We start from the raw sequence: 18266 nt of genomic DNA on the forward strand, positions 1-18266 counted from the left end.
AGAGATGCACGTGGGAAAACGGTTGCTTGTTATATGTACGTGTGGCATGATCTCAACGCGTCGTATTGGCTAGGCGCGACTCATTTAGGGCCAGGATTGGATGGATTTTATGCTGGTTTCATGGACTCCTGTTGCCGCCTTCGCCTCCCTCCTCTGAGCTCTCCTCCTCTTTCTTCTTCTCTCGTGGCCTCCTCTTCGATTCCCTGGGGCGAAAGGCGGCACCGCCGTCTCCTGCTGCCGCCCGACTCGGTGCAAAAGCGGACCAGTCAGTCAGAACCGCCGCGATTGCGGGACGCAGGAAGACGCTGTCGGAGGGGTGGGATCTGTCGGATACGTGGCCGGACTTCTTGGATCGAGGTTCGAGAAGCTCGACACCAGTAACATGCTTCTTCCCAGGTTCTCATAAACACTGGCTTAATTGGTTAATTGGGTGAATTTTCTATTTGAGTCGCTCCTTGCTTTTAAGTGGTTTCATGTGTATTCGTTGAAATAAATTCATGGCCATTCGATTTTAGCATGGCATTTCTTGCTAGTAATTAAGAACTTTGTTAAATGGATGAATGAAGAGTGGATCGTCCATTAAGCAATTCTTCTTATGAAACTAGAAAATTCAAAAATGAAATCTTTGTTAAATAACTGCGATCTACCAAATCAGTCCATAGTTTACTAACAGGAATTATTTGGTCCTGTTATGGCCAACTTCTTATTGCCTGTCGTTGGTGAAGAGCACCTGCAAAATTAAGTCCTCACAGATCGGAGTTGTGTCCAACGGAGATCCTCCAATGTCTAAGTCAAAGAGGAGTTGGTGAACAGTAGATAAAATAAGTATCAAACTCTTGGTCCAAAAATTATCCTTATCTGGTACTGCTCACTTACCCGGTTCCGCTTTTTATGGTACTAAATTATCGGGCTATTATTGTGGAGTTAGTGGGTCGTTAATTCTCACTAAATATCATGACACGTAGTTGATAACTGTTTACAACGGTTAGGATGTGTGGAACAGATAAGCCGACTGTATGTCGGTAATACTGATAAGTCGGTAAAAGATCCGAATGTCCATTGGCTAGTAACTCTGATATGCCGATGATCTTCGGTCGAAGGCTTATTAGGTCATCAGTTGTTGGTCAGTAATAACCAACTTTCGGTCGGTCAACTGATTGTAAGTCAGTGTAGTATGTTCATTCGGCTGATGTAAAGTCGGAGTCGGGGGCCGGTTGTATTGTCCCAACAGTTGCCCCCCACTCTCAAGTCCAAGATGGCCTGACGTGTATTTTATCACATGGCCTATCATATTAGACGAAGGGAGTTGTCACATGTCACCTCGAGCCCCAACTTGGTTGCAAAATCACTTGATTACGAGGGTTCTTCAACCGTTTTATCATTTTCATGACTGCAAAATCATTATTGGGCTGTTACATCGATAGGATAATTCGGTACCAGACGTCTGTATCAGATGTTGTTTCAGAAAGATGATTCGACGTCGAACGATATGACCCTGATAAGTAAATTTTGGCCACGTGTCCAAATGTCACTGGGTCGGAGCTGTTCACGCGGATGATGGTGAGGTGGCACGATGTGGGGTAGGTGCATCGAACCATCCGATCAATGGTTGGTCCAGATATTGCCACGTGTCGTCATCTGATGAGACTCTGATTTGATCGCTTCCATCTTGACCGTTGAGGGATCTTATATTTAGGATCGGTTTCGGCCAGCCTTTTACTTTTCATTTTATCTTCTTTGCCGCAGAAACTCTATCGGAGGATCGTCCCAGCGCCAGACCTTTTTCTTTTTAGCTTTCAGGTTAAGTGTCCTTCCTTCTTGGGTCCTTTTTGTTTTCTTTAGTCTTCTTCTCTCATGGCTAGGGCTTCTTACTCTCGGGATGGTCGGTCGGAGAATCCGGCTGACGACTCCCCCTCGGGTCCGAAAGTGGAGGCTTCTTCACTTTCAGAATCGAATGTTGAGCGGCTCTGGGAACAATATCGTATCTCGAAGCAATATCAACTTTTTGCATCTGGTGCCGATGGTCGGTTGAACTCTCCTCCTTCGGGCCAGGTGGCCTTCTATGTTGAGGACCTCTGAGCAGGTCTTCGCTTTCCGATTTTGAAGTTCATCCGAAATATTTTGGATTACTATGGTTTTTGTCCTGCTCAGTTGGCATCGAATTCGATCCGACTAATAATCAGCTTTGCTTTGTTGTGTTGGTTAATACCGACTGAACCTCATCCCTCCCTTTTTCGTTGCTTTTTTATTCTCTATCTTTATCCAAAGGTCAAGGATTGGTATTTTTCAACCCAAAGAAGGGTCTATCTTTCATTACTGGTCTTCCATCGTCATTTATGGATGGAAAAATTAGTTCTTTTTTGTTTCTTCTTCTTTTTCATGGAGCTTCCCATTCCGTTGGGGCGATCCAAGGACCAGCCCCAACGATAACAGGCGGGTAAAGGTCGGTGATCAGAAGGACTTCCATCGATTGAAGGATATGACGGCTCCGCCGCAGAGAGAGCTAATGATCGAACAAGCTCTCTACGACGTCGGTCTCAGTTCGGTCACTTCTTTAGGTATAGCACATAGTCGGTCAGTTTCTTTTGGTTTTGTTCAGTTTTGAACCGTGCTAACCTCTTAGTCTGATTGCAGGAATGCAGTCGAGGATGCGAGTATCGATCGTTGATATTCGCCAGCATGCTGTCAGGAAGAAGGCAGCAGCGTCCGAAGCTGGACCCTCCCGACCATCGAAGAAGGGTCGGGCATCTACATTCGTGCCGGTGGGAGAATCTGACGTACCATTGGCATCGATTCTCGAGCCGGTTCCGATGCTGTCAGCTTTGACAGCGCTCCCCAATGTGCCGTCTGCTAAAGAAGGGGCGGCAAGAGAAGACGGGGCTGCCGCAGCAACATCGGTAGCTCCACCAAATTGAGGTTTGGGCCGAGGTGGAGACTGCGGTCAAACCGAACAGTCTGCAGTTGCGTCGGTCGCTTTTTCAGTGGGAGTTTCTCTGGCGCAATCAAGTTCAAGCTTCCCTGCGCTTTCAAATGTGGGACCGCCGACAGGAGACCGGGGAAGGCACCGATGACGTTGGCGGATGATGCAACGTCTGCGGGTCAAACAGTTCATTTTGACATCCGACTTTCTGAGGATGAGTCGGCTTTGGCCAATTCGACGTTGGCCAGATGGCTCATCCAAACCGCTCTTCTCCTGACCAATCGGGAGAACCGAAAGAATAGAACTGTGGTTGAGATGTTCTCTTCTTTCTACCTGATGATACTTGGGGTAATTCTTCCTTTGTATTTTTTTTTTAATCTGATCCGACTTATCTTCTGTTTACAGTTGGCACATAATATGTTTGACCTGGAGGTCAGCTATGGGAAGGTTGCCGACTTCCGTCAGACATGGATGAATAAGGTGGTGGCCGTCGATGCTGAGAAGACGGCTGTCCTTGAGCAACTTCGGATGGTGATCGAGCAGGAGGCAAAGCTTCAAGAGGAAGTCTCTCGCTTATCCATCGACCTTCAACTATCTAGAGACGAACTTGATTCGGCTCGTTAAAACATCTCGGCTCTTGAACTGCAAATCAAGAGCAAGAAACATTCCATTCACTAGCTTCGATAGGAAAGAGATTGGTGCATTCTTGAACTCGAAGCCGAACGTGAGCAACATCAGGCCAGCCTGAAAAAGTTGGCACTGGCCGATGAAGAATCGTCTTCTGCAAGAGCCAATGCAGAGTTGGTGAGGGCGGAAGTAGAGTCAGCGAAGGAGGCTCTGAACCGAACAATCGAGGACTTCAAGAATTCGAAGGAGTTTAAAGAAGATATCCTCGAAGGCAGGTTTGCCTCTTACTGCGTCGGATATGAAGACGGTCAGGATGCGGTCGGAAAATTATATTTGGACCTCGACTTGAACAGCATCGTCTCTCCAGTGGTAGAAGATGGAGCTGCCGAAGAAGATGCGGTGCCGACTCAAGAGAGGACACCGACAGCATTGGAAGTTGTCCAAGTCCCTGATGCCACTCCGAAACAAAGAGACGAATATGGCGACCAGTGATCGATGTAATTTTTGCTTTCTTTTTGTAATCAAATACTTGTAATTGGACTTCAGTCCACTTTTGTAATCCTTCTTTTCAATGAAATGAATATTTTTTTTTCTAAGTACCAACTCTCTTTTTGTGTGTATAATGTCGTAGAGTAGTTGAATGTCGATCGATAAACTGAACGTTTGATAATAATTGAGTAATTATTTAATTTCCAAACATCGATCGATAAGCCGAACATTCGATAGTAGTTGTAGAACCATCAGTTAGTTGCATATCTATTTGAAGTATTTGTAAGTATTAGGATAAACGATCATAAGCCGAATACCCTGAGTCCGACCTTAGTCAAGTTAGTATGTCAAGTTATTTGATAATCGGTGGCAAATCGAATATCTTTCGATCGATCGTAGTCGAGTCGGTATAATTTCAATCCAATTTTGATCGTATTGGCATAGTATTCTGCTTAGTTAATACAAGTGAGCATAATAGTCATTCGAATATGATCGACTTTTACAGTGAAAAATTGAGATATGTTTGATATCAAGACACAGTCAGTATTGTGGCTTTTACAATGAAAACCAGAATATAATCGATGTATCGATTTTTACAGTAAAACATTAAAATATAGTCAATAGTCGATGAATTGACCGTCTATTCGTCGGTCCATTACTACTTCACAGTTGACTGAAACTTGTGATTCTGAAATACAATGTTTCATTCTGAATAGTGTATATACAGCCAACTTTATTGATAACATTTTCAAATTATCAGCATTCCATGTTCGGAGAATAGCTGATTCTTCAAGAGTTTCCAGTTTATATGTGCCCGATTGTAGTATCTCGGTTATTCTGTAAGGTCCTTCTCAGTTCGGAGATAATTTTCTTTGGTCGAGAGGTCTTGAGACTTCTGCTTTCTGTAAGACCAAATTTTCAAGACGAAAAATCTTTGGTTTAACTTTTGCATTATAATACCAGACTACTCTTTGTCGATAGGCTACCATCCGAACTTGAGCTTGCTGTCGGACTTCTAGAAGTAGATCTAAGTCGGCTCTCTGATATTCTGAATTGCTCGGCTCACAGTATTGTTCCACCCTGGCTGATGGTAATATGATCTCGAGTGGGATCATCGCTTCTGTTCCATAAGCCAAATTAAATGACGATTCTCTCGTTGGTATGCGAAGAGTCGTTCAGTATGCCCATAAGATCGAATATAGCTCTTCTATCCAGAAGTCTTTAGCTTCATTCAGTCTGGTCTTGAGTCTATATAAAATCATTCGGTTTGTTACCTCCACTTCTCCATTGGACTGTGGATGGCCGACCGATGCGAGTTTGTGCGTAATATAAAATTTCACACAGAACTCTTTAAAATTCTGATTGTCGAATTGCTGATCATTGTCTGTGATGATGGTGTGTGACAAACCGAATTTGCATATGATCGATTTTTGAATGAAGTCTTCCATCTTTCTCTCAGTAATTTGTGTCAGAGATTCAGCTTTCACCCACTTGATAAAGTAATCGATGGCGACCACTATGAACTTCTTCTGATCAGATGCCGGAGGGAAAGGACCGAATATGTCGATTCTCCATTGTGCGAAGGGTCATAGTGCAACAATTGATATCAACTGACTTGTCGGTTGTTGTATATTTGCATATCTCTGACATGGTTCACACCTTCGGACAAGTTCAGCTGTATTTTTCTTCATGATGGGCCAATAATATCCTTATCGTAGGATCTTGTAAGCTAAAAATTTGTCCTCCAAGTGATTTTCACAAATCCCTTCGTGAACCTCTATGAGTGCATAGTTGACATTTGTTGGCCCCAAATACTTCAGTAAGGAAAGAGAGAATGACCTCTTGTATAGATGTCCATTCATTAAAATATATTGAGAGGCCGTCCATCTGAGTCGCTTGGCTTCTGAAAAATTTGTAGGAAGAGTTCCATCAGTCAAGTACTGGACGATCGGATCCATCCAGTTTGGTTCATCAGTGCGTTATAGCACTTTCTCGACTTTATCAATGTTCGGCTGTTCAAGACATTCGACGAATGTCCGACCCAATGAGTTGAAAGAAGAAATTGCGAGTCATGAAAGTGCGTCGGCTCGAATATTCTCTGTCCTTGGTATGTGAAAGATTTCAAAATATTTTAATGTTGAAGTTAGATTTTTCACCTTTTGAAGATACTTCATCATAATAGAGTCTCAGGCTTTAAATTCGCTCTTGATCTGTCCAGCAATTAATTGTGAGTCGGTGAAGACTTTCAGACTGTCGATATCAAACTCTTTGATAATTTTTAAGCCGACTAAGTGTGCTTCATATTCGGCTTGATTATTGGAAGCTTTGAAATTGAACCGAAGGGTATATTCAGAATAACCCTTTCGGAGTTGGTGAGGACGAGACCAGCTCCATTGCCTTGCGCATTTGATGCTCCATCAATATGTAGCACCCATGCTGACATTAAGTTGGGTTCGGGAGTCGTGGCCTGCTTTATTCTGTCATTAGCTTCATCCTCGGATTTATTGTCTGATACTGTACATTTGATGATAAAGTCGGTTAGAACTTGTGCTTTCATTGATGGATGTGGGTGATATTATATATCAAATTCACCAAGCTTTATCATCCACTTTGCCATTCGATCTGATGTATCAGGTTGGTGTAAGATCGTCTTCAGCGGCTGGTCTGTCAAGATGACAATTGGATGTGCTTGAAAATATGGGTGGAGCCATTGTGATGATATAATTAGTGTAAATCATTTTTTTCACTCTTGAATACCTCACTTCGGCATTGTGAAGCATTTTGCTGGTGTAGTAGATCGACTGTTGAATTCGATTTTCATCTTTTTGGATAAGCATCAAACTAATTGCCTCCGTTGATGTCGTCAAGTAAAGATACAGAGTTTCTCCGACCTTTGGTTTTGTAAGCAAAGATGGAGATGCCAAGTATTTTTTCAAGTCCTTGAAGGACTGTCGGTACTCATCCGACCATATGAAGTCGTTTGATTGCCTCAAGGTCTTGAAAAAAGGCAAGCATCTTTCTACCGACCTTGATATAAATCGGCTGAATGTAACGATCCTTTCGTTGAGCTGCTGTATTTCTTTCTTGGAAGTAGGATGCTTCATGTTGATGATAGCCTTTATTTTCTGAGAATTGATCTCGATTTTTCATTGTGACACAAAAAAATCGAGGAACTTCCCAGAAGTTACTCCGAATGTACACTTTATCGGGTTCAACTTCATCTGATGTCGTCGAAGTGTGCCGAAGGCTTCTTTTAGGTCTCGAACATGATCAATTGTTTGAGGACTTTTCACCAGCATATCGTCCACATACACTTTCATATTTCATCCTATGTCTTGAAAATTTTGTTGACAAACCATTGATAAGTGGCTCCAGCATTTTTCAAACCGAAAGGCATTACTTTATAGCAGTAAATGCCTTTGTCAGTTACGAAGGCTGTATGCTCCTCATCTTTAGGTGCCATCCGAATCTGATTGTAGCATGCAAAGACGTCCATGAAGCTTAAAAGTCGGTGCTCCAAAGTCGCATCAATCAGTTGATCAATTTTTGGCAAGGAGAAACTATCCTTCGGACAAGCCTCATTCAGATTTGTGTAGTCGATGTAGATTCTCTATTTTTCATTAGCTTTTCTCACCATCATAATATTGACGAGCCAATCAGGATAAGTAGCTTTTCTGATGAAGCCAGCTGCGAGAAACTTATCGACTTCTTCGTCAATGATCTTCTATCTTTCAGGAGTAAAAGATTTTTTCTTTTATCTTACTGGCTTGACCTTCGGATCAATGTTAAGCTGATGAGTTATTACTTTTGGAGAAATTTCTAGCATATCCGTTGCCGACCAAGCAAAAATATCGGTGTTTGCTCTGAGTAGATTTATTAATTACTGTCGCTCTAGATTAGACAGCTGCGATTCAATTTGGACCGTCTTCTCAGGGTCTTCTTTTTTTAACGGGATGGAAACCAATTGTTCGACTGGTTCACCCCTATCCTCATTCTCTCTTTGATCTAATTTATCGACGGACAAAGAGTCTTCAAATTTATTATTTTGTGTAGAAACTAGAAAACAACATCGGACAAGTTGCTGATCTCCACGCATCTCTCTGATTTTATTTTTTGTCGGAAATCGAACCAGTAGATGATATGTCGAGATCACTATCCTCAAAGTATTAAGACTAGATCGTCCGAGTATGGCATTATAAGTCGAGGAAACCCGGACAATCGTGAAGGTCACAAGAACAGTGTTTTATTGTGGTTCAGTTCCTGCAGTTAAGGGGAAAGTGATTTCTCCTTCCACAGTAACAGCATCTCTAGTGAAATCAATCAATAGCGTCGAGACTTTTCTGAATCGATCAGTCGGTAATCGCATTCGGAAGAAAGTCGAGTAAAACAAAACATCGATTGAACTTTCATTATCTACAAGAATCCTTTTACATCATAATTGGCTATCGTTGTCAAAACAATGACAGTATCATCATGGAGAGTTTGTATTCTTTGAGCATCTTCTTCCAAAAAAATTATTACATTATCAAGTCGCCGCTTCTTCGCCGACTCTTCTTCGAAAGTTGTCCCCCAGTCTGATCATCCGGAGATCATGCTGATCACTCCTGCGGTCGGTCGATTGTTGATAGTCCCCTTAGCTTGCGGTTGAGGTTGTCGGTCAGTAGGAGGTTGAATCGGTTGATCTCTTCAGAATTTTTCAAAGTAGCCTTATCGGATCAGGACTTCTATCTCATCTCTGAGCTAGATACACTGTTCGATATCGTGATCGTGATCACGATGGAACCGACAGTACTTCCTATCTTGGCTCCTCGATGGTGCTTTCATTGGTGGGAGGTGTCATAAGTATTCTGCTCCTTCGATCTCCATCAGGATCTGCGCACGAAGAGCAATGAGAGGAGTATAGGAGTCATACCTGCCATAGTTCGATTTCAGACTCTGTCGTCAGGGTGAAGCTTGCTTATTGACAGTCGGCCTACTTGATTCAACCGAAGCTTCATTTTTTTTTATTTCTTCTTCTGATCTTTTCCATCTGTTTGACATCGATCAGAAGCAGTTTCATCCATGTGAATGTACTTGTACACGCGTTCCAGAAGTTCAGCATAGGTCTGAGGAAAAGTTTTGTCAAGAGAGTAAGTAAATCTGGATCTCTTCAGACCTCTTTTCATAGTCGATATAGCCATGTCTTCGTTGAAGTCTCTGACCTCAAGTGTGGCCGCATTGAAACGGACCACGAAATCTCTCAGTGTCTCTGTCTCACCTTGCTTGATTGAGAAGAGACTGTTGGATGTTCATGACGGCCTTCGATTTGTGCTGAAGTGGGGCCACGAAGGAATGTTCAAGCTGCTCGAAAGAATTGATGCTTTCCGACTGGAGCCCGGAATATCAGATTCGAGCAGCCTTCCGAAGAGTCGCCGGAAAGCCAATGCATAAGAGGGCGTCGGTTGCCCTCTGGATCATTATGAGAGCTTTATAGCTCTTCAAGTGGTCGATGGGGTCAGTGGAGCCGTCGTATGACTCCACTTGTAGCATCTTGAACCGAGAAGGAATCGATTCATCGAGAATACGTCGAGAGAGAGGTTGGGCAGTGTGAAAGTCGTAGTCGTTGGAAGAGTTCCGACCTCCCACCTGAAGTTGGGCGAGCTGACGATCAATTTCTCGAAACTTGCATTCATAGTCATCCAGTCGCTGTTGCTGAGAAACTCCGAGGGTGGAACCCCCTGAAGAATTCGAAGAAGGAGAAACAGAAGGCATCCGTGGTCGTTTCCCCTTTTTGATGTTGTGTGCACGAGAAGGAGAAGGAGAACGCTGCAAATAGTGAGTGGCACGATGAGAGTGTCGAGAATGTAGTTGTCTGTCTCAATGGGAGTGTCGAGACGGTCGCTCCGGAGATGAGGAGGGTGAGTGCCGTGGAGGACGGCGGCTGTGCCTAGACGGCACCCAATTGAGCCACCGATTGCTCTATTGGCGGCTGCTGCTACTGTTGGGTTTGTTGCTGCTGGAAGTTTTTGACTGTCTCCGTCGAAACGTTCATCTGCTGCATGAGTGCAGTAATTTGCGCATCCGTGGTGACCACAGGACACAAGAAATTAAGGTCTGCTACCGGAGGTAGGGGAGGAACATCTTCCCGACGGAAAGAGTGCCTCGCCGATCTAGTTGAATGCTGGGCTCTAGTTTTCGGCATGGTTGATCGTATAGTTTCTCCTCCTACCTAGCGCGTCAATCTATTACGGCCAACTCTTTATCGCCTGTCGTCAGTGAAGAGTACCTACAAAATCAAGTCCTCACATATCAGAGTTGTGTCCGATGGGGACCCTCCGATGCCTAAGTCAGAGAGGAGTTGGTGAATAGTAGATAAAATGAGTAGCAGAATCTTGGTCCAGAAATTATCCTGATCCGGTGCTGCTTACTTACCTCCTTTTTATAGATAATTCTGATGTAACCGTCAAACACGTAGTCCCATTTTTTATGGCATTAAATTATCGGGCCATTATTATGGAGTTAGTGGGTCGTTAATTCCCACTAAATGCCGTGACACATAGTTGATAATCGTTTACAATGGTTAGGATGTGTTGAACAAATAAGCTGACTGTATGTCGGTAATACTGATAAGTCAGTAAAAGATCCGAATGTCCATCGACTGGTAACTCTGATATGTCGATGGTCTTCGATCGAAGGCTTATTAAGTCATCAGTTGTTGGTCAGTAATAGCCGATTCTCAGTCGATCAATCGATTGTAAATCGGTGTAATATGTTCATTCGGTCGATGTAGAGCAGAAGTCGGAGGTCGGTTGTATTGTTCCAACAGATCTCAATTACCAAAAATCAGATGCTCCTCTTTTTGGATCGGATCGGAGAAAAAGCCTAACATGTCAAAATCCCTAAGATATGACACCAGGGGTTGTCAGCAAGCATTAAATTATAAAAGTGGTAGACTCAGAAACCACAAAATAAAATAAATAAAAATGAGATATCAGCCAATTTAAGGATCTGATACAAAATGATATCTCGGTGGTGATGTTAGCCGTATCTCAGCCAGGATGAAAGCCATGCTAGGTGTTTATATTTCTATAAATGGATAAAGTGTACTTATTAGTATCTTACTACCTGCATTGCTAGGTTAGGTTATGATTTTAGTTCCATACAAGCAGCTTAGTATGTGCATTGCTATTGTTTTAAATCTATGGTTTGTTGTACATTTTAATGTGGATGAGTAAGCCTGTTGACATTACATCCTGTAAGCTGGCAATGAAAGTCTGGTTATTGGAAAACCTATTTCTTGATAAACATGCCATTGTTTTGGTTATTTTATGGTTTTATAGTTATGTAACCCGATTATGATCCATGTCTTTTTTGTTTTTATATCAGGCAATTCTATTATAAATGAAGCATGTTTAGTTGCACTCTCGTTCACATAGGGGTGCTTCCACCAATGCATTTGAAAAGAGGTGGTTGTTTCTCTCTATTTCACTTGTACTCTTTTTTTTGTTATGCTAGGCAATTGAAATGGGGTTACAGATTAGAGAAATGATGTGCCATATAGGGTAAAGATGAACAAAATTTTCTCAAGAATTAACAGGAAAACTTGAGCAACCGGTAGCAGTTGGGATCATAATTAAGTTGCTTGCAATTATTAATCCATTTTTTCCAGAATTGTTCTTGTCATCAGCTCATCATCATCGTCTTATATTGCTTTGCAGATTGAAGTGGATACAGACCGTGACAATTTCATGCACCGGTGGGAGGCCAAGGAATATAGATTGGTCAATGATGTTATAGATGATGGGAAACCAAGCTTAGTTGCTCCAATAACAGATTCAACCACTCCAAAACCCCATGTGTGGGATTTACGGAAGATCGATTGAAGTAAAAAAGTGAGGCAGAATCTGCTTCAGAACAGAAGCTTTCCCAGAACAGAAATAAAGCTGACAGTGGGAGTGATGAGGAGAAAGGAACAGAGCAGATGACAGAGGATTCAACAGCAGTATGAAGCACAGAACTGAATTAAGCCCAATTTTTGAAAATCTGAAGAACGGAATGAAGATTATCTTGGAGGCCTCGATGCTGGAGTTGTTTTCTGGGAACTCAAAAGAAAGTATAGATAGGAAATTAGAAGAGATGCTAAATTCCTAATGGGAACATTTCAATGAAATTGCTCTTCTACTTTCTCAGCGATCCTTGCTTAAAGACTTAAGAGGCAATTGAAAGCAAAGTGGTTCTGGATGTCTTGTACCATTATGTCCTTTCTTATCAGCTTTCATTGTTCTTAATATCTTGCTGTAGATATAGGTCAGAGGCAGGTATAAGATCCTGGCATTCCCTATGGTCCATACATGGTAATAACTGAACTTGATTTGATAGATTCATGGCCACATCAAACAACAAATTCTTTGGCTGGTGGCCCTTCAGCGTTCTTTGCTGTCCCATCACTATGACAAAATGATTTCTGTTAAGCATTTTTTCTTTCTTTCTAAGGGTATGATTGGTTTCTTGGAGAAAGTCCAGGAAAATTAAAGAAGTTAGAAGACTGCTGCTTGGATTGCACAAAAACTAACAGATTGCAGAAATAGCTTTTTTTCATCATTGAAAAATCTTTTTTTTTCTTTTTTTCTTTTAGTTTCTGGATGACCAAACATGAGGTCCAGTTGTTTTGAGAGGGATTGGGAATCGAAAAGGCATGCGCTGAGAGTGACAAACTTGAGAGAATGTTTCGAGCTTTGTTTTCTTAGTTAATTAAGAAATTCTCTTATCAAGAGCGATGTAGCTCAAAAGGTAAAGTTTTTGCTTCGCATGCTGGAGGTACAGGTTTTGTTTGATCCCTTGCACAGTTACATCTCCACTTCATTGCCATCGGTATCCACTTTTTAGTTATTTTTTTCACTGGTATCTACTTTTTGAGCTCTTTGAATGATGGATGGGTCAGGATCTGTCTTTCTTCTACTTCTTTTTTATAATTTGCTTTCCTGGTTCATCAATATGATGTGTGCCTCCCAGCTGTCCAAAATACAGCAAGAATTCTATTTTATTTTGGAAAACTATTCATCATTGGAAAATAGAATGTAGCAGGGATCCCATGACCATCGTCAAAGTCATCAAGCAACTTCATGTGCTCACAAACTACCAAAACTGAAATTTTGCCAATGCTAATGGAATGGTCTAAGCAAGAATGCGAACCTAACATCAATTTTATTGATGGCATACAATAAAAAAATTAGGGCATGAGAGGAAAAAATGTACAGGTGACTAAGCTTTTGCCAGCACAATGGATGAGATTCAGGATGGATTGGAGACTGGAAGAGAACAAAAATAATCAGACTCTCTCAGGAAGATCTGAGCCTGTGAGGCTTACAATTTACAGGTGAAATAAACATTTAATGAGGGAGGCCAACAGCATAAAATTCTCGGCTGAACAATGAAGATATCTTATTCGGTTCACCACGTAATGGGAGCTAAACCATTTTAAGAGGATTTTGCAAGAAAATACATCCTCTTTTTCACGGTGAAAAGGACTACTTTGGGATCAGACTTTACTTAAGGACTATTTTGGGATCAGACTTCAAATAAGGGACTGGTGCATCAAAATTCCTGATAAAAGAAATGAAGTTGATTGGAGGATCCTCTAGCACCACAGGGAGTTCTGACTACTAACTCAACTCCTTTTCCAACACTATTCACTTTTGAAGACCAACTTTAACTACTAGCCTATGGGAAAAATGAAAACTTTCCTAACAAGTACTGTGTCCTTTGTCTAAAGTAATCAGTATGGCAAAATGGAATATTGAGAAATGAGTATGGTACCCTCAGTCTTCTTTCGACATTTCAATTTTTGAAGCTCAGACTAATGCATCATCCTAAACCATAAGAGTTGAGCCCAACTGTGGATACATTGCCATTTTGTCAATTCTGCAAGCAGCCAAGATTCTCTAGACTTCGCAGATGGGTGCTTACCAGACTTATATGACAATAATTTGCTACTTGAAGCACAAGCTTCAGTCAGAGTTTAGAGAAACACTGATTTAAATTAAAACATGCTTACCCTAAACCTATGCAACCTACTCTCACCAGAGCAACTTTTACTCTCCCTAGTAATGATATACCTTGTTAGGCTGCCTGAGACAGTATAATAGCTATAGAAAAAAATTCAGTAGCTTCTGAAACTTTTTGATATATTCCTGCTGTTCCATGTATTTCGCAAATATTGGTAACAATACTGAAAAAACTGTGATGTTTTCACCCACCTGGGCAGCATAGCTTTGTCCCTTTTTTTTCTAGGCAAACCAATGTGCTTGAGGAATAACATATGGAAGGATAACATGTCAAACAGTGAAAAAAAACTTATGCCGCACTGTTAACCATTATCCTTAACCTTGTATTAAGGTCTTCCTTAGTCTCTCCAGCTTCAGACCCATATCAATGGCCAAATCCTTCCTTCCACCATCAAGAAGAGCTTCTTTTAATTTACCATATAACTGGCCTGAAGGTCTAATCCCTTTATCCAGCATCTCTTGGAAGTATTTGCAAGCATCATCCAGCCTGTTCTCATAGCATAGTCCATTGATCAATGCTGAGAACATGTGCATACAAGGAAGAACTCCCCTCTCGGCCATCTGCTTCCATACTTTCAAAGCCATATCTACTCTTTCCTCAGTACAGAACATGCTAACCATCATAGTATATGTATTAAGCTGGGGCTCGCAACCGGCCTCCCTGCCCATCCTCTGGAAAACCCGATAGGCATCTTCTGTCTTGCCGGCTTTTATAAGATGATGCAGAATTATGTCATAAGTACGGGTGTTCGGGCCAATCCCACATCTCTTCATTTCATCGACCACTCTAAAAGCATCCTCAAATCGCATGACCCAACAGTAAGAACCCACTACAGCATTATAAGTAGGTATTTCGGGGGCAAAACCACCAGCTTTAGATAGCTCAAAGTACTTCAAAGCTTCACTCAATCTTTTCTCGGAACCCAAGCCATTGATCAGAGTACAATATATGTGAGGACTTGGCTTGCAATTTTTTGTCTCCATCTCATGGAAGATCTCTATGGCCTCATCGCATCTTTTGGACCTGCAGAAAGAATTTATAAGTATCCCATAGGTCACAACATCTGGTCTGAAGCCTTCATCGATCATTTCTTGATAAACTGCCTTCAACCTCTTCAGATCCAGTTCGTGCCCCCAACCTTCCAAAAGAATGGTGTAGGTCTTCAGGTCAGGAGTGAATCTTCTCCTCCTCTTCATGTCATTGAAGATCTCCTGGGCCTTCTTAACATGCTTGGATTTGCTCATAATATCAATCAACCAGTTATAATCCGATAATTCCGGATTCAACCCATACATACTCATCTTCTCAAAAGTGTCAATGGCTTCTCTGATCTTCCTAGCTCTGGCATACCTCCGAGTGATCAGTGCAAAGGTATCTTTGGTCAACAGACCCCTGTGCTTCATAGACTCCACCAAACTCCAGATTAATCTAAACTGTTTAATCTTGCCAAGTGCTTCGATTAGATGATGGAAGCTCTCAGTGCTATACTTGAAACCTTGCTGCTTCTCAGCCCAACGAAAGAATGCCAGTGCAAGCGTTCCTGCATTGCTTAGCTTCTTAAGGATTTCTGCCACAATGACTGGCGAAACTGACACTCCAGCTTCATCTAGGGAAGATGGGATGCTAGAATTGGACTGGTTGGAGAGAATCTCCCAAATTTTTTCAGCATCTTCTAAGATTTGCCTGCTATCTGAAGTTGGGGTTTCCTCGGCAGATGCAGGCTCAACAAAAAATTGGGTTTTTGACGGATTGTGAAAGGATTTCTGAAAACCAAGCCGAAAGCTCATTCCACGAAACTCAAATTGACTGCCACTGCGTTGGTGCATTTGCTTGCTGACAGGCATCAAACTCCCATTAGAAATTCCATCATATAATTTAGGGAAAGGATTGATAGATCTAACCACAAGAGCAGGGCTATGAGGAAAGGTGCGCCAAGAAACGAACTTTGTGAATTTATCAGAGGAATTAACAGCATTTGTTGCGGTCTTTTTTAGTGGATGTAGGTGACAGAGAAGACCCATCTCTAATCCAAATGCACACAATCAAATAAGAGCGTAAAAGGAACAACTCTACGCATCAAGATCCTCTATTTATGGGAAATTCCAATTTTTTATGTCGATTCTGGAGATCAGCAGAAATGACAGAGTGATCCCACCATTGATTTCCCAGACCAGTGGGAACTAGTCAAAAGGATTATTCGATCAAAGGTTGTGGCCTGCTCGACCGTTTTAGGCGATCAATTGAAGAAATTGAGGAGAATAATTCAATTCCGATAAGGTAAAGCCAGGATTAAACCTCAAAAAGAGTTTTTTTGAATCGAAATTTGTATCTATTCCTTAATTTCTTCGTCTATCAGGTGAGAGAAGGGAATTAAAACCCTAGAAACTCCTAGGAACCACAAAGAGATACGGCATTATAATAGAGAGAGCAGATAAGGAACTCGGAAGAAGAAGAACAGAGCAGAGAATCGGTACCCTTGGGATCCATGGATTGTGGAAGAGTTCGAGAGGAGTCGACTGTCGAGCATCCAATTCGCGGTCTCGTATAAACCCTAAACACAATTCTCACTTTCTGGTCTTCGCTTCACTCCGGTTCCAATTCCTGTCTGGACCGGGTTGATGCGATAGATGCTTGTTCCAGACAGGCCCGATAACATCACGGTTTCTGCTTAAAAATTAAAGAAAGAAATGGAAAGCAAAGGTTGCGGTCGATCTAATCCTTTCCAAAGCAGAAACGAACTAGTCTTGGGGAGTGCCTTGCCGGCACTAGCTGAAAACTTTATAATAAACTTTTTTATTCGAATTCTAAATTCTTAATTCAATTCTTCTCCATATTTTTGCTCTTCCTTCTGAACTTGCCATTCTAATCCAATCAGATATTATGGATTGTTCATATTTTCGTTCTTAACATTCTAGCATCTTGCACTATGGGAAAAAAAAACCTATAATCAACAGTGTCTCAGTTATAACCATGATTGTCTTAATTGGGTACAAGAGAGATTCATCGCGGATTCGTTTGTTTCACAAGAATTTTTTTTTAAAAAAAATATTTTTTTTATTTTTTTAAAAATTATTTTTTATTAATAAAATATTAATATATTTGATTGATCATAAAAATTAATTTATTGAAAGAGTTGCTTATATTTGATTGAGTATTCATTTTTTTGGAACACTACGTAGAATACTTATTATATCTTTAATAGATATAAGACCGTACATTTTGCTTCTAAATTTTATGTAAATAATAATATTATATCTATATTAATATAAAAATAATATTAATATATTATAATATAACATTAAATCATAATAATTTATTATCTTAATATAATATTATTATATATTATATTATATTAATACAATATTAATAATTTAATATGATAAATTTATTAATATTTTAATAAAATAATATTATATTAATATATTAATATAAATATAATATTAATATTAATAAAAATATTATATTAGTATAAATATTAAAATATAATTAATATTATAATATTATATTATATTGTATTGTATTATCACTATTAGTACTTCATCCTAACCATCTATTATATTTTGCAAAATCTTAGTCGTAGATTTTAACAGAATATTTTGGGTAAGAAAAAAGCACCATCACTATTCATCTCATATGAAATGTCAAAATCTATTTTCTTTATAGATTTTTATTTTTCATGAGACGTGGAAAGTGATTTTTTATGAAAAGTGCTTTTTTTTCATTCCCTCTTCTCTTAAAATTCTAATCAAATCAGAGGCATCCTTTCCACTTTCTAGGAATTACTTCTTGCCCTCTCCACTTCTTGCGAACCAAACGAATCCCTCGTATAAGATTTGGGCATTTACCTCCAATCATTAGACTGGGCTGAGTTGGAACAATAATGGATTGGCTTGAGTGGGTTTAGGAAAAGAGATTGGTGTCAGGATTTTGAGATTATGTCACGCTGCTTGATCCTCAGCCTGTAAAGTTGGTTGATTTCTACCAAACAAAATTCAACCTGTAAAAGCGAAATTGAAGTTAAGTGAGGTTAAGCAATATGTTGCTGTGCCCCTGATTAAAATAGCCTCTAATTCTAGGCCAAATGCTACCTAAAGAATGAAGAATGACCACAAGCGTGAAACTTGCCTCCACGTGCCATAATAAAATTTTCTATGATACTCCAAAAAAAAAAGAAAAAAAAAGAACA

The 18266-nt window shown here is 40.6% G+C and overlaps 1 protein-coding gene and 1 long non-coding RNA gene across 2 annotated transcripts; one reads left to right on the plus strand and one right to left on the minus strand.

Annotated features, from left to right (window-relative positions):
* The first annotated feature begins 257 nt into the window (after positions 1-257).
* On the plus strand, positions 258-12286 carry LOC105046740 (uncharacterized). The gene is made up of 3 exons (XR_003801564.2): positions 258-396; positions 11402-11481; positions 11734-12286. It is a non-coding gene; the product is annotated as an uncharacterized lncRNA (long non-coding RNA).
* A 1877-nt stretch (positions 12287-14163) lies between these two features.
* LOC105046747 (uncharacterized) lies at positions 14164-16910 on the minus strand. Its single transcript, XM_010925451.4, has 2 exons — positions 16555-16910; positions 14164-15913 (listed from the first exon to the last, which is right to left on the minus strand). Exons 1-2 carry the CDS (start codon positions 16605-16607, stop codon positions 14395-14397), a joined length of 1572 nt encoding a protein of 523 aa, XP_010923753.1. The 5' UTR covers positions 16608-16910; the 3' UTR covers positions 14164-14394.
* Between the last annotated feature and the right edge of the window lie 1356 nt (positions 16911-18266).

Source organism: Elaeis guineensis, chromosome 2 (assembly GCF_000442705.2).
Source record: "Elaeis guineensis isolate ETL-2024a chromosome 2, EG11, whole genome shotgun sequence".
NCBI classification, from domain to species: Eukaryota; Viridiplantae; Streptophyta; class Magnoliopsida; order Arecales; family Arecaceae; genus Elaeis; species Elaeis guineensis.

Bases quoted from the DNA above. Each gene is read 5' to 3' on its own strand.
- LOC105046747 (XM_010925451.4), bottom strand. From the start codon at position 16,607: ATGCTCGACAGTCGACTCCTCTCGAACTCTTCCACAATCCATGGATCC. The intron at 15,914-16,554 runs GTACCGATTCTC...GATGCCTGTCAG, and splicing joins ACAATCCATGGATCCCAAGG to CAAGCAAATGCACCAACGCA.